The 20,892-nt window shown below is 42.5% G+C and overlaps 1 protein-coding gene across 1 annotated transcript; it reads left to right on the top strand.

The window, feature by feature from the left end:
- The first annotated feature begins 1,064 nt into the window (after positions 1 to 1,064).
- LOC125255188 lies at positions 1,065 to 20,171 on the top strand. The gene is made up of 12 exons (XM_048170221.1): positions 1,065 to 1,139; positions 2,870 to 3,007; positions 3,080 to 3,551; positions 13,981 to 16,014; positions 16,093 to 16,121; positions 16,197 to 16,265; positions 16,387 to 16,576; positions 17,014 to 17,127; positions 17,274 to 17,455; positions 17,558 to 17,716; positions 17,872 to 18,041; positions 18,394 to 20,171. The coding sequence occupies exons 1-12, from the start codon at positions 1,065 to 1,067 to the stop codon at positions 18,533 to 18,535; spliced, it is 3,774 nt and encodes a 1,257-aa protein (XP_048026178.1). The 3' UTR covers positions 18,536 to 20,171.
- The last annotated feature ends 721 nt before the right edge of the window (positions 20,172 to 20,892 follow it).

The following is a 20,892-nucleotide window of genomic DNA, read 5'->3' as shown; positions in this document are numbered from 1 at the left end:
AATATCTTAATAAACAAAACAATAAACAATAGTATAAAATTTGTATTTTAATCTTTTTTTTTCAGGTTCCACAAAAGAAACAAACCTCCAGTGACTTGAATTTGAGAGGAATAACATAGAAATATGAAATACTAAATCAAGCCATCTTCCACAGCATTTCTGTATTTAAAAAGAAACATTAATAACCCTAAGAAATAAACCTCACTACAAAAGCCCCACACTCACACACACACATTGTCCGGTCTCGTTCGTTGTACAACTTGTTGTATGCTTACCTCAAGGACTCCCAAAGTGATACTTACCTGCCTCCATCGTCTCCTTCGTCTCCTTCGTCTCCATCGTCTCCAGTTCTCCTCGTGTTCCTACCTGCCTGTGTGTGTGAGTGTTCCTGTCTGCCATCTCCAGCGTCTCCATCCACCATCACCTGCAGCACAAGAAAAAGGACAGTATTAACTTGCATTCTTCTCCAATTCCATCATCATCACTATCTACTTACCTGTTGCTCTGCTGATCACTTCAATAAACACCGAAACTGCTTATATCTCTGCTTCCTGTGTCTCTGTTGTAACAGAAGACCGGACCATAACAGCTATCCATCAGCATGAGCAACCGTGACCCGTTTCAAGAGCTCGTGGACGCATCGCGCCGAGCACTCACTCCTCAACACCCAGCACCGTCACCAGCACCCACCGCCGCTGCCTCTTCCGCACCCGCAGTCACCGCTGCTTCACCTGTTTACACCGCCAGTCCCATGGCCAAACCGGCGCCCTACTCAGGATCGGCGGAGGATTGCAGCGGATTCCTCCTTCAGTGTGAGTTGGTCCTGGAGATGCAGCCGCACCTCTATCCCACCGATACGGCGAAAATAGCGTTCATAATTTCCCAGTTGCAAGGTAAGGCCCTTCAATGGGCGGATTCCCTCTGGACTCAAAAAGGCTCTGTCATACAATCCTATTCAGCATTCGTGTCCCACTTCAGAGAAGTCTTCGGAAAACCCCTAGCTGACTCTTCAACTGGTGAGAAATTGTACAATTTAAAACAAGGAAACAGCACTGTTAACGACTATGCCTTGCAGTTCAGAACGCTCGCCGCGACCAGCGGATGGAATGAACAAGCCCTCATCACCACCTTTCGACAAGGTTTGGAGCCTAATGTGCGGCTGCATCTCGCTGCATACGAGGACTCCATTGGACTCAAACAATTCATCCAACTCGCCATCCGCGTGGGTTCTCGTATGCAGTCGTGTCTCCTAGAGCACCAGGGCCAGCCACTGACCACCACCCTCCGTCGGTCCGAGCCCGTCAGCCCTCCAGAACCAGCCACCGAGTCAATGCAAGTGGATAACTCCCGTTTGTCCCCAGCAGAAAGACAGAGAAGGCTGACCCTGAATCTTTGCTTATATTGTGGATCTCCTGGGCATGTCATCTCCACATGCCCAACCCGTCCTCCTCTGCCCGTGGTGAGTGCTATCATTCCCTCTATACAACAGATGAAACCACTCACTACTATAGTAAACCTTACTGCTGATAATGCTTCCGTTCCAGTGGTGGCGCTCCTCGATTCAGGGTCAGCAGGAAACTTCATCTCCGGCGCCCTCTGTCGACACCTCGGGCTCAAGACCTCGCCTTCTCCGACTAACTACCAGGTCCACTCTATCACGGGTAAACCCCTGAGCCGCAAGATGATTCGTCGTGTCACGGGACCCCTTCAACTGCAAGTGGGCATCTTCCACACCGAGTACATCCATCTGCTGGTTCTGGAGGAATCCACCGCTGACGTGGTTCTAGGGCGCCCATGGTTGGAACTCCACAATCCCACCATCTCCTGGCACACGGGCGAAGTCCTGAAGTGGGGCGATAACTGTTTCTCCAGCTGCTTCCCAGAACTTCCAGTTTCAAGATCTCCTTCCTCCAAGAATATCTCCATCAATGCTACTTCCATCGAAAGTCCTGTGGAAAAGCGCTCCGTCGATGTTCCACCCGACTACGCCCCCTTCAGTGACGTCTTCTGCCCGCAACGCGCCTCCAAGCTTCCTCCACACCGGCCATGGGACTGTGCCATCGATCTGTTACCGGGTGAGCCAGTGCCTAGGGGACGTATATACCCCCTATCAGTACCGGAGGAGAAGGCCATGGAGGAATATATCAAAGAGGCCCTTAACCAAGGATACATCCGCCCGTCTACTTCCCCTGCTGCTTCAAGCTTCTTCTTCGTGGCCAAGAAGGACGGAGGCTTGCGGCCTTGCATCGATTATCGCTCCTTGAACAAGATCACAGTAAAATTCAGATATCCACTTCCCCTCGTCCCAGCGGCCCTGGAACATCTCCGCGGTGCCACTGTGTTCACCAAGCTGGACCTCCGCAGCGCGTATAACCTCATCCGGATACGCGAGGGGGACGAGTGGAAGACCGCCTTCGTCACGCCCACCGGCCACTATGAATATCTTGTGATGCCGTATGGCCTGGTCAACGCCCCCTCCGTATTCCAGGATTTCATCCACGAGGTGCTCCGGGAGTTTCTCCACAAGTTCGTGCTGGTATATATTGATGACATCCTCATCTACTCCCGGAGCTTGGCCGAACATCGCCACCACGTTGTGGAGGTCCTCAAGCGCTTACGGCAGTTCCATCTCTTCCTGAAAGCAGAGAAGTGCTCTTTCCACCAGCCCTCTGTCCATTTCCTCGGATATGTGATTGACCACAGTGGCATCCGGATGGACGAGGGGAAGGTCTCTGCAATCCAGAACTGGCCCACTCCAAGTACAATAAAAGAACTCCAATGTTTCCTCGGCTTCTCCAATTTCTACCGTCGTTTCATCAAGAATTACAGCACCATAGTCAGTCCACTCACCAACCTACTCCGTAAGCAGCCCAAGTCTCTGTCCTGGTCCCAGCCTGCCACCGAAGCTTTTGAGACCCTCAAGAAGGCCTTCACCACCGCTCCCCTCCTCGTCCACCCTAACCCGGACCTGCCATTCGTCGTAGAGGTGGACGCCTCCACCACCGGAGTGGGAGCGGTCCTCTCACAGCAGCAGGGGAATCCAAGTAGGCTCCATCCATGCGCCTTCTTCTCCCGCAAGCTCAACCCGGCGGAGGTTAATTACGACATCGGGGACCGTGAACTCCTGGCTGTAAAGCTCGCCCTAGAAGAATGGAGGCATTGGTTGGAGGGAGCAAACCACCCTTTCCAAGTACTAACAGACCATAAAAATCTTGAATATCTGAAAGCTGCCAAACGACTCAACCCATGCCAAGCCAGATGGGCAATGTTCTTTTCAAGATTTAACTTCTCCATTTCATACCGCCCTGGTTCCAAGAACCTCAAAGCCGATGCTCTTTCACGTCTCCACGCTCCCGAGGAAAAGAATGACGACCCCGAAACCATTCTACCTGAATCTATCTTCATGAGTCCCATTGAATGGTCAGAAGAGACTTTACCCTCCTCCAATGCCTCCTCACGCACTCCGCCGGGTTGCCCCCAGGGCTTGCGTTACATCACCAGGACACGACGCACTCCACTCCTGCACTCCGTTCACTCATCACTTGGCACTGGTCACCCGGGGGTCAATGAGACCCTCTCGCTGCTCAAACAGCGCTTCTGGTGGCCAATCATGGCCAGCAACGTCAGAAGGTACGTGCAGGGCTGCAGGGAGTGCGCCATCTCCAAGAGCCCACGCCATCTTCCAACCGGCAAGCTCAATCCTCTGCCCGTTTCTGAGAGACCCTGGTCACACCTGGGAGTGGACTTTGTCACGGATCTCCCCGAATCTGATGGTCACACCTGTATTCTGGTTGTCGTAGACCGTTTCTCCAAAGCCTGCCGTCTGATCCCCCTGGAAGGTCTACCCACTGCCATGGCCACAGCGGAATTAATGTTCAACCATGTCTTTCGTCACTACGGGATCCCCGAAGACATAGTCTCTGACAGAGGACCTCAATTTGTCTCTCGAGTCTGGAAGGCGTTCTTCTCCCTCCTGGGTGTGACCGTCAGCCTATCGTCTGGATACCATCCTCAGTCGAACGGGCAGATGGAACGGAAGATCCAGGAGATCGGCCGCTTCCTGCGTACCTTCTGTCACGGCCACCAGGACTCCTGGAACCAGTACCTGGGTTGGGCCGAGTACGCCCAGAACTCCCTCCGTCAAGCCACTACTGGATTAACACCTTTCCAATGCGTACTCGGTTTCCAACCCCCACTGTTCCCCTGGGACAGGGGAACCCTCCAACGTGCCAGCAGTCGACTACTGGTTCCGGGAGAGCGAGAGGGTATGGGACTCAGCTCACCACCAGCTGCAGAGAGCCCTGCGCAGGCGCAAGATGACAGCTGACCTTCGGCGCTCCCACGCTCCAACCTACCAACCGGGGCAGAAGGTCTGGCTGTCCACCAGAGACATCAGGATGCGCCTGCCCTGCAAGAAGCTGAGTCCCCGCTTCATTGGCCCATTCACCATCCTCCGACAGATCAACCCCGTCACCTACCGGTTACAACTTCCTGCACAGTACAAAAGAATTCATCCAACCTTCCATGTGTCACTTTTAAAACCTCACCACCCTTCTGTTCTTCCTTCCACAGAACCTGACGTGGCAGCCGTCGAACCCCCCCTTCCACTCATCCTGGACGATGGGACTGCCTACGAGGTTCGAGAGATCCTGGACTCCCGGCGCCGTGGTGGTCTCTTGGAATATCTAGTGGATTGGGAAGGCTACGGCCCCGAGGAACGCTCATGGGTCCCCAAGAATGATATCCTTGATCCTGCTCTGTTACAGACTTTCCACGCCAATCACCCAGACAGACCTGCCCCACGACCTCGAGGACGACCACCATGACGTCGGGGTCCTCGGCCCTCAGGAGCGGGCCGTGGGAGGGGGGGTACTGTCACAGACACGTCAGGTTCCACCTCACTCCCTTACCCACGCACCCAATCACCGGAATACTGATCACCGCCACCTGAAACTCATCATCACAGTCATCAACCTCACTACAAAAGCCCCACACTCACACACACACATTGTCCGGTCTCGTTCGTTGTACAACTTGTTGTATGCTTACCTCAAGGACTCCCAAAGTGATACTTACCTGCCTCCATCGTCTCCTTCGTCTCCATCGTCTCCAGTTCTCCTCGTGTTCCTACCTGCCTGTGTGTGTGAGTGTTCCTGTCTGCCATCTCCAGCGTCTCCATCCACCATCACCTGCAGCACAAGAAAAAGGACAGTATTAACTTGCATTCTTCTCCAATTCCATCATCATCACTATCTACTTACCTGTTGCTCTGCTGATCACTTCAATAAACACAGAAACTGCTTATATCTCTGCTTCCTGTGTCTCTGTTGTAACACGCTTAGGCTGAAAATGTTTTTTTTTTTAAACTTTTACTATTGAGTTGGATCAGCTCCAAAAAACAGAGGCGCTTACCAGTGAATTCCTGTGTGTTGTTAGATTTGCGGTTGCTCTGGCTGTGGTAGACGTGTCTGTCGGGCTGGTTCCTGACTGCTTCGGCTGTGAACAATGAGTTGTTGCTTTGTTTTGTTTTTAAATTTATTTGATTACGAGGAAACAAAACAGCTTGGGGGTTTTGTGAAATTTCTGCAATGAGATAACAATGCAGCTTTGACACAAGCTTTATTAGACTCATACATACATATCTCTTTCTTTCTCAGTTTCTCTCATAGCATTTAAAGTAATGGCTCAGCTTGTGGTTCTTGGTTGATCCTGGATTCTGAGTATCTTCACTAATGGCAGGAAGGAGCTGGAGATCCTCTTATCCTCTTATTTAGAACAGAACAAAAAAAAAAAAAAAAAGCTATAAAATTATATATTAAACTATAAGATAAAACATAAATTAGTCAATAAGTCAAGCCAAAATATTTTTTTAGGCTAAAGCGAAACTGATAGGCTCACCTCTGTCTTTTGGCAAGAATCCAGATATGTTTCTATATTTGCATGTAACATTTATTCTGTAAACAAATAAGGCATTGTACTTCACCCATGTTTCAATATCAATGTAAAACAGCATCCTTCACATTCACAAAAATGTGTGTGGTTGGGTGCTGGGCAAGACTTCTGCTATAGTGGAACTATGCGAGTTTTAAAATTAAGATGACAGCTTTTTAGTGATTATAAAGGGAGTGAATTTCTGAAGCAGTCGTCAGTAAAATGACGAGGACACAGCAAAAGGTTGGGATTATACTGCTGTGGTATCATTGTAAAAAAATGAATCCTTTGAAAGTGAAAATGACACAAATTTGCTGTCACAGCAGAGAACACAGCATCTTCTCGACATATTGTAGACCACATGAACCAGCTACAGTGGGTCAAAGTAGACGTTCGCAGTCAGCCAATGGAGACCATAGGCGAACACAATCGAGTTGATAATGTTTATTCGACAACTTTATTTATAGTGCTTTTTCAAAGCAACTTTGCAAACGGTTTACATTCACAGACCGCTATATTACACACTGCATGAAATGTAATATTCAAAAAAGCATAATAGGGGTACTTTAAATTTAGCAAGTTGGTTCAACAATACATTATTTGTTTAAATGAACTTGTTTTGTTCTTGTTGTACAGACCTAAACTAATTGTAGTGAAAAATTTTCCATAATTTACAAACCATTTTTTCGAGTGCAAATAAATGATCTTTTTAAATTGTTCTTATATTTCAATTGTAAATAATTTTTATTTTAAATGTAAAATAGTAATGTTTTGGTTGGAATTTTTTTGCATTCCCATTTAAATAATTTCTACTGCACATAATATGTGATCTGATGTCAGGCATTGATACATAACCTGCAAATTTCTCAAGATCTCAGCAGAGGGTGATTAAAGAACTTCAAAAACATCATTAAAAGCTTATTACTTGGTTGGGGGGCAGGAGCACCAGCTCATTTGCATTTAAAAGGCCAAGCACAAAAACAGTGCGTTTTGGCTCATACCCTAAAGGTGGCAATTTCAACAAGCTATAAAAAATTATCTGTCTGGCATTTTGAGTTAAAACATCACATACACACTCTGGGGACATCAGAGACTTGTTTTACATCTTGTAAAAGTGGGCATAATAGGTCCCCTTTAGATAATTCACACTGCGCGATTGTCACTTGCATGAACGAGCACCAATTTGCCTCCGATTTCGAGCATTTTTCACAAAATCTGTCAGCAAGTGAAAATCGGGCCTAAAATTGTGCAGTGTGAACTCAGCATAAGGCTGTAGCTGAAAATCAGTTGTAGTTCTTGTGTTTCTCTTTTATTCAGTGATGCTGCTTGTTATCATCAGGTGTCTTCAATAATGCTCAATCATCACTAAATTAATCACTTAATTATCCAATTAACTCTTACACTGCTTCAGTGTTAATTTAACACCGGGGATTTTACTGTGATGACACACAGATGATGTCTTTAGTCCTATTGGGACGGTAATTGGTTCTCATGTGGATGTCTGTAAAAAAATACATTTGCATTGCAATTTAGTCACAGTGGAGGAGCGAGTTCTATGATCCTATGAATCCGAGAACCCGCTGTTCACGTGGTCAGCCATATTGTCCGCTGTAAATAAAATGTTATATGCTTGTAATAATAAGAATAAATTCGTATTTAGTTCAATTATAGGAAAATAATGTTCTATTTATTATTTGTTTGTTTTTTTATTTGTTTATGTTCTATTTATTATTTAAATCATTTAAAAATAGGAAGCTAGACATGCTATATTATGAGGTAAACATAAAGCTGCTTGGTTTATATTTTTTAATGTATATAATTGTATATAGGTAATACATATTACATATAGGTATATAGGTAATACATACAATAACACTGACATTCTGGATTCGGATGGCAATAAAATCATCGACTAGCCCCTGTAAATGCTGAAAATGCCTTATGACCCCATGAGAAACAATTCCCGCCCAAATAGGGATCATCTCTTACCCACGGTTCTTGCTTTCAAAACATGCTGTCAAATCACATCAATTAAAGTGACAGTTTGTCAAAAAATGTAAATTCTGTCATTTATTCAACCTCATGTCAAGATGCGTTCCGAATTTTAGAGCGATTTGTTTGTTGTATATAAATATTTGTAATTATAGTTCAGCCCTATTTTGGTTGGTTGGTTAGTTAATGTTGTTTTTTTAAACTCTCTGAATGTTTCTGGAGAATTCTTCATGCAAATCCCAAATAGTATCATCTGCACAGTAACAAACCCGCTGAGCCTATTCAAAGTAAGACAGAATATTCACAACATTTCACAATATACTGTAGAAACAATGGATTCCTATCTATTCACTGGACATGAATAATTGACATGTTGAACTTAATGAAGAGCAGTTCTTTAAGCTTTTGGTCACCTTTCCTGGGTTTCTGGCATTGAAGGTGGATGTGGTGCTGTTGTTGTCTTTGCACATCAAACTGAGTACAACATCGAAAATATGTGCCATGACAAATATGAAAATAATAACAAGGCGAAATTGCAATGTGTATGTAAAGGTGTATAAATATATTTTAATGCAATCTTTGTATTCTTTTGATATGTTTTTGTAAATGCATCTTGGTCTGTGTTCTGTTGTTGTGCATAAATTTGAATATAAATTTGAATTTTAGCTGGAAGAGACATCATCATCAAGAGTTTCATCATCAGATGAACAGATAACTATCATATAAACCTCTGACACAAATATAGTCAGTCTAGTTTGGTCAAGATCACTACATGTAAACTCATATCAGGCAAGTCCCTCCCTCTTTACATTCTTGAATTATTAGCGATTAAAGGCTTTTTAATAAGATGATTTTTTTTTTTTTTCAGAAAATCAATGCCTGATGTGGTTTGTTGAATAAATATTCCACAATGGTGTTCACTGGTATTAAAAGTAAGTATTTTTCTTTTCCTGTTTTGATTTAGAAAAATTGTATTGCGTATTTTGAGTAGGTGACTGACTGAAGAGTTAAATATGACAATTGACTAAATTTTGGCTAAAAGAATACATGAATAATTTTCTTAACACATTGATGTGTATTTAATGTGCATTTATAGCTCAGCTCACATATCTAAATGTCATGCACACTCGGTACTTCATCATCCTCAGCAAGCCAAACTTCAACATTAATTTATCAATAACGTTTTCCAATCCCAGAAAAGAAAGAAATTTCTTGAAACTGTAACAACAAAACAAAACTTTTTTTTTCTCTTTTAACAAGCAAAAGCAAGTAAGAAGTTAAATGGCACCACCTATATCTCTAAATGGTATAGACGGCAGTATTTGATGTTATATTTGTAACCCAATTTTGATTGGCTAGTTAAAGTTTTGCTTGCTGCTGATTGGTCTGTGATTGGGCTGGAGTTTAGGTGTGAGTGTGGCGGCAGGTTGAGGTAAGAGGATGCAGAGTTTTGAAGGGAGGAGAGTAGGAATCTACAAAGTCTTGTTTCTGTCATTTAAATTGGACTGCAGGTCTACACAGCCTAGTAGAGTTTAAGAAAAATTACTTTATTTTCACGATAAAAGTCAGCAAGTTAATATTTTTCCTCACATGTGAGTATGTTCTCTGCTGCTCATGAGTCTGAGTACAGACTCCATTGATTAAAGATAATTATTAAAAGCTACAAATTAAGACATAAACATGATTTTTCATAAGCTTGTGGAACATATATATCTTTTTGAGTGACTAAAAGTACATGCCTTTTCCTACGACACAATCTATGCCATAGACCTAACCAAAATAATAATAATTAATCAGCAACTATAAATTAGAAATGACACACTGATTCTGTGCTAAAGTAATTGTTGCCAGCTGAATATTAATACTGCAAAAATTATGCAATCATAAGGTGATCGGCTGCATGTTACCAATCTGATTATGCCGCTTGCAGTTGGGGGTGGTGTTGAAAATGAAGACATACATGTATGCTGTTCGAAATCACCCCCTGTAGTACCCTCCCTACATTACTCAACTAATATACTCCACTAATATAGAAGAAGTGAATGAAAACAAGTGAATGAATTCGAACACTGAAGATTTTCAAACAGATGGACCAGCGAATTTGAGACAGATAGATGGATAATTCAGTTACCGGCACCATATTCTGGTTAGACGCAGGAATTCATTTGATGTGTGACCCTCGCAGTACTGATATTCTGTATTCGCCAAGCGTGCATTGGTTGTACACTCATCATTTGCAGTGCATTGTGGGATTTAATTAGTGCACTCAATAACGTCCACTATGGTTTGGACTTGAATACAAATGTCTATCACCTCAAACAGTGTCCTATTTAAGGGTATAGGGGGTAATTTCGGACAAAGCCATTAAGTCAGACACTTTCTGCTTTCTGTAGTGCTGTTTGCACGATTCTCCCATACTTTAATGAAGATAAGGTGTACTCAACACAGTATTTTTTTTTAAATAAATACAGAGATGTTTTCATGAAGTAATAGAACCATTTTTCATTCAGTACATAATGTACTTTTTAATATAGCACATGCATGTACAAGTGTGGCATTCAACATAAGCCTATTGTCACAGGCCCACTAATAAGAGTATAATACAAACGATCCAAAAAGCGTAAACACAAAAACACCAGACAAAGATCTGAGGAGACTGACAGCACTATAAGCACAAGATAATGAACTCAAATAAAGCCAGGTGTGCTGTAATTACTGAAACAATGAATAACAGGACAAAGGGAAGCAGGAAAACACAGAGAAGCAAACTAAGTGTGAAGATGAAACCAAAGCCAAAATGCAGTGATAATGTGACATTACTCCCCCATCCCAGAAGCCTGGAGTGGTAAGTAACGGACAGGTGACAAGGGCGGTGCCAGCAGGCTAGGAAGCCTCCAGGGCAACACCAGCAATACAGGAGCCAAGAAGGCGCCAGGAGCTCAGGCAGCCAGGGAGGTGCCGGCGGTGTAGGGAGCCAGGGAGATGCCGGAAGTGCAGTAGCTCAGGGAGCCAGGGAGGTGCTGGAAGTTCAGTAGCTCAGGGAGTCAGGGAGATGCCGGAAGTGCAGTAGCTCAGGGAGCCAGCGAGGTGCTGGAAGTGGAGTAGCTCAGGGAGTCAGGGAGATGCTGGAAGTGCAGTAGCTCAGGGAGTCAGGGAGATGCTGGAAGTGCAGTAGCCTAGCGAGTCAGGGAGATGCTGGAAGTGCAGTAGCTCAGGGAGTCAGGGAGGTGCTGGAAGTTCAGTAGCTCAGGGAGTCAGGGAGATGCTGGAAGTGCCGTAGCTCAGGGAGTCAGGGAGGTGCTGGAAGTTCAGTAGCTCAGGGAGTCAGGGAGGTGCTGGAAGTTCAGTAGCTCAGGGAGTCAGGGAGATGCTGGAAGTGCAGTAGCTCAGGGAGTCAGGGAGGTGCTGGAAGTTCAGTAGCTCAGGGAGTCAGGGAGATGCTGGAAGTGCAGTAGCCTAGGGAGTCAGGGAGATGCTGGAAGTGCAGTAGCTCATGGAGCCAGGGAGGTGCTGGAAGTGCAGTAGCTCGGGGAGTCAGGGAGATGCTGGAAGTGCAGTAGCTCGGAGTCAGGGAGGTGCTGGAAGTTCAGTAGCTCAGGGAGTCAGGGAGATGCTGGAAGTGCAGTAGCCTAGGGAGTCAGGGAGATGCTGGAAGTGCAGTAGCTCATGGAGCCAGGGAGGTGCTGGAAGTGCAGTAGCTCGGGGAGTCAGGGAGATGCTGGAAGTGCAGTAGCTCGGGGAGCCAGGGAGGTGCTGGAAGTGCAGTAGCTCGGGGAGTCAGGGAGGTGCTGGAAGTGCAGTAGCTCAGGGAGTCAGGGAGGTGTTGGAAGTGCAGTAGCTCAGGGAGACAGGGAGATGCTGGAAGTGCAGTAGCTCAGGGAGTCAGGGAGGTGCTGGAAGTTCAGTAGCTCAGGGAGTCAGGGAGATGCTGGAAGTGCAGTAGCCTAGGTAGTCAGGGAGATGCTGGAAGTGCAGTAGCTCAGGGAGCCAGGGAGGTGCTGGAAGTGCAGTAGCTCGGGGAGTCAGGGAGATGCTGCAAGTGCAGTAGCTCGGGGAGCCAGGGAGATGCTGGAAGTGCAGTAGCTCAGGGAGTCAGGGAGATGCTGGAAGTGCAGTAGCCTAGGGAGTCAGGGAGATGCTGGAAGTGCAGTAGCCTAGGGAGTCAGGGAGATGCTGGAAGTGCAGTAGCCTAGGGAGCCGGGGAGGTGCTGGAAGTTCAGTAGCTCAGGGAGTCAGGGAGATGCTGGAAGTGCAGTAGCCTAGGGAGTCAGGGAGATGCTGGAAGTGCAGTAGCTCAGGGAGTCAGGGAGGTGCTGGAAGTGCAGTAGCTCAGGGAGTCAGGGAGATGTTGGAAGTGCAGTAGCCTAGGGAGTCAGGGAGATGCTGGAAGTGCAGTAGCCTAGCGAGTCAGGGAGATGCTGGAAGTGCAGTAGCTCGGGGAGCCAGGGAGGTGCTGGAAGTGCAGTAGCCTAGGGAGTCAGGGAGGTGCTGGAAGTGCAGTAGCTCAGGGAGTCAGGGAGGTGCTGGAAGTGCAGTAACTCAGGGAGTCAGGGAGATGCTGGAAGTGCAGTAGCTCAGGCAGTCAGGGAGGTGCTGGCAGTTCAGGGAGGTGCCAGCAGTTTAGAGAGCCAGTAAAGATCAGAGAAGAGCGGTGGTCAAGCTCTTCGGCTGGAGCGGGCTCCTGTCAGAGGTCTGGGGCTGAAGTGGGCTCATGACTGAGTAGGCTTGTAAGAGAGCTCTGGGCCTGGAGTGGGCTCCTGTGTGGAAGACTGGAGGAATGTGTGTATGGCCCAGACACACATAGTAACCGCTTCATACAAAGAAATGACCACCTCTTCGATCAGGCCAGGGCTGATACAGCTTTCTCAGAAGCGGGCTCCGGAGTGGGCTTGGGGTTTTCACTCTCTGGAGCCGACACTGGACTGTGCTTGGCTGACTCCTCTGATGAGATGGTGGCTGGGCTCTGATGGATGGTACCAGTTTGGTGATGGATGAGAACTGATGCATAGGAAGGGACTGGCTACCAGAGAATAGCTGCTTAGTGGCATCATTGTTGTTGTCCTCACTGGCTTCACCAACTGTATAGTCTAGGGGCAGGGAGAGGGTTCATTTGCCTGGTGGTATAAAAGGTGATGGTCTAATCCAATCCACAACAAATCCATGAGAGATTGGTCATCCCAGGGTACTAAATGACAATACAGAACAAATTCCACCACATACTTCTCCATACTGTGGCCATTCTGATTGATGGAGCACAGAATATCTTCCCCAATATCTCAGCTAACCAGTGGTCCATACCTGAAATGAAAGCCCCCGTAGAGTTCATATTAATTAGGTCTTGCCAATAAGTAATTGCTACATCGTTGATCAGTAGTTGTGTGTTTGTAATCAGTTGGTAATTTTTATTTTCTATATATTTTTTTTCTGTGAGTGGACATGAATAGCTTAACCTAAGTTGTCCTCATTTGCCCAAACTAATTAGTATGGCACCAGATATTTACAAAAACTGTTTGAACGGACACTGATCATTTGAAACAGTCAGTGTGAAAGATCTGCTTCGAAAAACAATATTTGTGTGCAATGTAGAAAAACAGTAGAAAAAACATTAAACCTTTTAATATTTGTCTTTTTTTATGCCAGGTGTTGTATGGTCACTGCTGACTGTCATCTCTTTAATCCTCTCTAAGTGTAAGTCAGAAGTGTTTTCTTTAAACAAATGCCTGTATTATCTTCAGTATTTGGTCATTGTCAAAACTTGACGCAGTTGTCCATATAAGAACGCAACTTAACAGACCTGTTAATCTTACTTAGAAAGTCATACATGTCTAAATGAAATACTTTGAAAATGGTCATGTGATGTTATGTAAGTGAGTCACCAAGACAATAAATAGACTAATAAATAAATAAATAAATAAATAAACTTTTTCTGCCGGCCCCCCTTTTTTTAAAAAAAAGTGTAAACTTTAAACATATTTCAAAATAAGTGTGCTAAACATTCTGGAAATTCACCTGGTTTGGTATTTGTGTTTACTTTGATCACATCTTTCTCATCCTCAGGTATAATATCCACCACTGCCGCTGAATCGAGATCAGCAGTCAGTTCAGTTTTGGACTGTGAGCTTGATAACGACACGTACATCTGCACTGGTGCTCAGTACCGCATGTACTGCAACTTAAGAATGCATCATTTCTCCTACCAGAGATACCAAAACCAGAATCAATACCAGTGCATGAGTAATAACTGTATCTGTGTTGGCAATAAGGACACCTGTACATGCTACAAAAATACTTCATCCTGCTTCTGTGAGAATGTTCGCAATAACCTCACTATCCCTACAGCAGTTAGTCCAGTCTATGACTGTGGGCGTTATAACGACATGTACATCTGCACTGGTGCTCGGTACAACATGTACTGCAACACAAGTGTGCATGACTTCCATTACAGTAAAAACCATTACCACTGTTTTGATGACTTTTATTTTTTTTCAAATAACTGTGTTGGTGATAAGGACACCTGTACCTGCTCTAGTAGCACTTTGTCCTCCTGCTTCTGTACTAATTACAACAATAGCATCACTATCCCTGCAGCAGTTACTCCAGTCTATGACTGTGGGCTTTATAACGACACGTACATCTGCACTGGTGCTCAGCAACGCATGTACTGTAACACAAGAATGCATAGTTTCAACTACCAGAGATATAGATACCTAGGCCAATACCAGTACGAATGCTGGGGTAATAACTGTTACTGTGTTGGTGATAAGGACACCTGTACATGCTATAGTAGCACTCTGTCCTCCTGTTTCTGTGAGACTTTAGGCAATAACATCTCTGTCCCTACAGCAGTTAGTCCAGTCACAGACCCTGACTGTGTGCTACAAAACAACATGTACATCTGCACTGGTGCTCAGTACCGCATGTACTGCAACACACAAATGCATGATTTTTCCTACGAAAATTATCAGTTCCAGCACCAGTACCAGTGTGTGAACAATAACTGTGACTGTGTTGGTAATAAGGACACCTGTACATGCTCTAGTAGCACTTTGTCCTCCTGCTTCTGTGAGACTTACGGCAATACCATTGCTCTCACAACAGCAGTTACTCCAGTCTATGACTGTGTGCTTTATAACGACACATACATCTGCACTGGTGCTCAGTACAGCATGTACTGCAACACAAGAACGCATTATTTCTTCTACCAGAGATATAGATACCTCGACCAAAACCAGTACCAATGCTGGAGTGATAACTGTAACTGCATTGGTAATAAGGACACCTGTACGTGCTACTATAATATGTCATCCTCCTGCTTCTGTACAAATTACAACAATAGCATCATTATCCCTGCAGCAGTGAGTCCAGTCTATGACTGTGGGCTTTATAACGGCACGTACATCTGCACTGGTGCTCAGTATCGCATGTTCTGCAACACAAGTGTGCATGATTTCCATTACGATACATACCATAGCCACTGTTTTAGTGATAACTGTTACTGCATTGGTTATAAGGACACCTGTACATGCTACAGTAGCACCTTGTCCTCCTGCTTCTGTGAGACTTACGGTAATATTGTTGCTCTCAATAGAGCAGTTGCTCCAGCTTATGGCTGTGTGCTTTATAACGACACGTACATCTGCACTGGTGCTCAATACCACATGTACTGCAACACAAGAATTAATTATTTCTACTACTGGAAAAATCAGTACCAAGACCAATACCTGTGCATGAGTTATGACTGCTTCTGTTTTGGCCATAAGGACACCTGTACATGCTACAGTAGCACTTTGTCTTCTTGCTTCTGTGAGACGTACAACAATAGCGTCACTATCCCTACAGCAGTTAGTCCATTGAGACTCTCTCAATGTGTGCTTTTTAATGACATGTACATCTGCTTTGGTGCTCAGTATCACATGTACTGCAACACAAGTGTGCATGATTTTTACTACCTTTATCAGAATCCAAACCAATACCAGTATGGATACCAATGCTGGGGTGATAACTGTGCATGCATGGGTAATTATGACACCTGTACATGCTACAGTCGTAACAACTCCTCCTGCTTCTGCGAAGATAATATCTCCAGCTCAAGTAAGCATGTTTCTAGATTGAAATGTGGAGTTTGATTTTACTGGATTCATGTTAGAATGATGAATTCCCTGATTACAGGTCTGGATAACATGCTGGATCAGTGCAGGGTAAGCTGAATATTTCAATTTACACAGTGGACAGAGTCTTTCAGTTTTATTCATGAAGCTCAATTGTGTTTTCAGAGTCAGACATGTTTTCAAAATCTTCTTGACATTATAGAGATCATTACAAATCAAGAGCTTCCTTTGAATGTAAGTATTTTAAAATAATAATCAAATCTGTCACAGTTACATAATGATTGACAGTTCTGTCTTATTGGTTCTCTTAATATTTACACGTACAACGACTGTATTTCTCTGATCAATAAATTAGACTGTGACCGAATTTCTGACTATGGCCATCAACACTTCAGAGAACATTTTAGAGTCATCCTCATCAGTCAGCCCAGCTGAACTAGCCTCCTATGGAAACCGTGTGTTAAAGGCTAGTGAGAAACTCATATCTACGTTGGTGAAGCCAACAGACACGAGTGCCAATGTCAGTTTTACTCTTCCTACCGTAGGTAAGTGAGAAACAGTTATTACTGATGATGAAACTGAGATTGTATCTTTTTGTATCTTGCTTGTATCTTTTGTTGCAGATGTCAAAAGTCAGTATTTCGGTGCAAATTCATCTGTCTATTGTTAGATGCCTTGAAAAACCAAGAAAAAAGAAAATACAACAAAAAACACCAATATGTTTTCTGAATATATTGCCTAAAAACAATCAACATTCACAAGACATTTACTAAACAATAAAGCAGAGTTTGTGCAGTTTAAAGTAATAATCAATTACAGGGTGTGATTTTAAGGACATTTAACAACAGAGATGAAAACCCAACAATAGTGAATCGACATTATATTTGTTTGTCATTGTCTGTAAATTGCACTTTCATAAAAAATAAATATGTATTGCAAATAAATGAGTATAGCCCATAACCACTTGTTTGTTCATTATCAGAGGGACAAGTCTTCATGGTTGGACCGCATGTCACCTTAGATAAAATCCCTCGACTTGACACGACAAGTTCTTCTGTGGACATCGATCTCATTGGGATCGCCAAGAACAATAAAGGTCTGAGAAATATTTTAGTCTGATTAAATAAATAAAAACGAAAATTGTAGAAAGAGACTTCAGACCATCACCACTAAACCTCATTTACTTAATTTTAAATTGTTGTTGTTTTAACACAGTATTACATGTATGCTTCTGTCACACAGGATCAGCTGCTGTGGCTTTCTTGAGTTATAACACAATGGAGAATCTACTGAAGCCCGACTTCTTCAACACATCAAATGATACGGTTAAAACCATGATGTCCACTGTGATCTCAGTTACTCTTCCCAAAACCACCAACACTAAACTCACCAAACCAGTCAACTTCACTCTCAAACACATCAGAGTGAGAGACCAACCTGAGATCTGATGAACATCTGAGAACATCTAATATTATCTAATATTCAGTGTTGTAATATTTTCTGCATGATCCTTCTTCTTTTTGCAGGACTCCAACCCCAGCGGTTCTCTGTCCTGTGTGTACTGGAACACCAGCGAGTGGATTGTAGATGGTTGTGCTGTTTTAGAGACCAACAGCAGCTACACTGTGTGTTCCTGTGTTCATCTGTCGACATTCACTCTTGTGCAAACCAGCAGTTCATCACAGGTATGAAAGAGAACAAGTTAAACCTCCTCAAACGATTGAAGCATTGAACGCACTAGCAGAATTCAAATGCTATCTATCGTGGATGGTCAACATTTATAGTGACCATTGAAGAACAGCACAGATTTGGCACTCATGAACTCTGACATGTTTCTCAGAGCAATCCACCGCTGGACCTGTTGACTTGGGTGTCTGTGATCTTGGGGCTGCTGTTCTTGAGTGTGGGCCTGTTGATCTTTGCCCTTTGTCGGTGGACCCGCATGTCTGATTGGATATGTGGTCACTCTCGTTGTGTCCGGCTGGTTCCTGAAGGCTATGTCAGGGAACTGTGAGTTGTTTTTGTTAGAAGGAGATAAAACAGCTCAGGCTTTTGTGACATTTCTATCTGATAAAAATACAATGTCGCATACAACAGTGTTAAAATGTCGTCCTCAGTAGTAAATTTAGCCATTTTATCATCCTGTTCCATAGGAAAACAATTTCACTGTCTCCAGAGTCAGTATATGAAGGAAAAAAGCATCAGTATTTATCAGCATTTACTTCTGAAAATGCAGATCTAGTCTTTTAAAACACCTTTTATTACCTATTTATTACAAACACATTCCAGTGTGGTTCATGAGTTTCAGAGGTTAATTGATGTCATGTAGTCACTCAGCTCCTCTCGTCTCATTCTTGTCCAGGTCTGGCAGCAGTACAAGAAGTGCTTCAGATGTCTTTGATGTGGACTCAAAGCCATCAACATCGAAAGTGTCCCAAGAAAAACACTGCAACATCATGTTATCCCTAGAACACGTGAACCAAAATACCAACACGAGTGCATAAAGGATGAGGGTCAAACATTTTGAATGAATGGTTCTTAAAAGAAGAGCACTATTAATGATAGATAAATAATCAAGAATGAATGCAATCTGAATGTTCTACACCCACCACCATTTTAACATTATCATGCGAGATATTTATTATTCCATATGGATAGTATAATATCTATTGGATGTGAACTTCATAATCTTGGCAGAAGCTGTAGGTTATCCGGGTACTTTTGTTTTTTGTCTAATGTTATATGAATACTGTGAATTCAGACATGTTACTCATTGCCCATACTCCTTTTCACCTGCTTTATTGTAGGGAGATGTGTGTATTCAAGCTACTTTTGGGCTCAAAAAAGACACCACAGGTTTTTAAGTAATCCATAAAGACAATAAATATTATTATTGACAAAAATGTATCCAAAAATACTGTGAGGAGTCAAAATTCCATAGAAAATGAATACGGGTCAATTTGACCCCTCTTTATGAAGAATTTCTTTTAAGAATTCATGGAATATCAAATATATTTTTTAATTGATAGAATATAATTAACAAATCACTGCATGGCAGGTTGATTTGACCCCATTTATGCATTCTAGGGTTCAGAAATACTTTTGTTTTTGTATGTTTAATGTCATAAGGCCAATTCACCCTGCACTGACAGACATGACCAATGCAGACAGTCAACAGATTTCAGTATGTCACTGCTTAGATGTTCCACGACCCAACATATGCCGATTCAGCAGATTCAGTTGGTGAAAATAAGAGCTGACCAATGCCAACAGGAATTTCACACTGATCCGACAAAACTCAACAAAGTGTCTGTTGCCATCTGGTGGTTCAGTGTGAATTGGCCTACAAATACTACTGATGTAAATGAAATAACTCATTTAAGCACTCAAGATTTTATTTTTTTTTTTTTTGGTGGAGGGCAAAAGTATGTTTACAGACTAAGTCTAATTACTAGTTTTTTTTACTCTAGTTTTTGTTTACTTAATATAAAAGCTGAATATGGAAAAAATGCGTGCAAAATACAAAAACTAAAAAGTACTTCATGTCTACATGGTAAATGGAAACATTAAGTGACTTTACATTGTATAGTATCATAAAAGTACATTTTTAAATGAGGCATGTATAAGCTCAAATACTGAAACTGTTAAACTATATTTGGATTTAACTGTAACTGTTTTAACTGTTTAACAATTAGAGTTTAACAATTTTATCAAGCTGAGAAAGCCATTCATTAGATGATCATTTTTCTGGAAAAACATGTTATACGAGTGTCTTATTTTATAGCTGTTAATTCTAATGATGTAAAGCTCAAACTATTTTATTTAGTCTTTTTTAAGCATATTTTACAGATTCCTCTGAATAATCAAACTTAAATATTTTCAAGTAAATGTTGGCAAATAAAAAGTAAAAGCCTAAAAACTATTTCATGTGTGTGCGGTGAAGGGAAATAAACTATTTTACATTGTATAGAATTATAGTTGTTTAGTTGTAAAGTTACGAATTTGTTAATCTTGCAGAATTATATTTTTGTTTGTCAAGCTCAAAGTTATTTCTTCTGTAAGGATTCATTCATAACAGTATGTTACTTTAAATATTCATATGCATTATGCAAAATATGTCATTTTTGTTACAAAATATCTTAATAAACAAAACAATAAACAATAGTATAAAATTTGTATTTTAATCTTTTTTTTTCAGGTTCCACAAAAGAAACAAACCTCCAGTGACTTGAATTTGAGAGGAATAACATAGAAATATGAAATACTAAATCAAGCCATCTTCCACAGCATTTCTGTATTTAAAAAGAAACATTAATAACCCTTAGAAATGCAAATGCTTTTTATTTATTTTATTGTATTTTTTTCAACAGAAATCAATAATCAGAGTTTGAGGGATGGATGAGACTTGAAATGTACATCTTATTGAGGAAGTTAAGAAGGGAATGTTGGGATTAGTTATGACGGGTTGCGCCAACCTGTGCGGAAAGAAAATATTTTTTATATTTATTATGACCAATATATTAAATGTTTTAAATGTATTGAAAAATAATACTGCATAATATATTTGAACAATTCATAAGGAATTGCCTCTTTTCATATATTGAAAAATGACAATATATTTACAGTATATTATGTTATACACTGTAAATGAAATGTAATTAGTTGAATTTACTTAGAAATCTTGAGGAAATTTCTCAAACATGTTTTACTCAAGTTAATACAAAGACATGCAAAAGAGTGTTGGGACAACAATATACTGTGCAATTTTTTTTGCATTTATTAAACCACAAATACTTGTGGGTTTTGTACCCCAAACCTTTATATGCGAGTGTAAGATTGTATCTATGTCTTTATGTCTTTT

Source organism: Megalobrama amblycephala, linkage group LG20 (genome assembly GCF_018812025.1).
Source record: "Megalobrama amblycephala isolate DHTTF-2021 linkage group LG20, ASM1881202v1, whole genome shotgun sequence".
Classification (NCBI taxonomy): Eukaryota; Metazoa; Chordata; class Actinopteri; order Cypriniformes; family Xenocyprididae; genus Megalobrama; species Megalobrama amblycephala.
Note: the sequence above shows the minus strand (reverse complement) of the source record. Positions and strands in the feature narration are given on the sequence as shown.

Bases quoted from the DNA above. Each gene is read 5' to 3' on its own strand.
- LOC125255188 (XM_048170221.1), top strand. From the start codon at position 1,065: ATGCCTTGCAGTTCAGAACGCTCGCCGCGACCAGCGGATGGAATGAAC. The intron at 16,015-16,092 runs GTAAGCATGTTT...CCCTGATTACAG, and splicing joins AGATAATATCTCCAGCTCAA to GTCTGGATAACATGCTGGAT. The intron at 17,456-17,557 runs GTGAGAGACCAA...TTCTTTTTGCAG, and splicing joins TCACTCTCAAACACATCAGA to GACTCCAACCCCAGCGGTTC.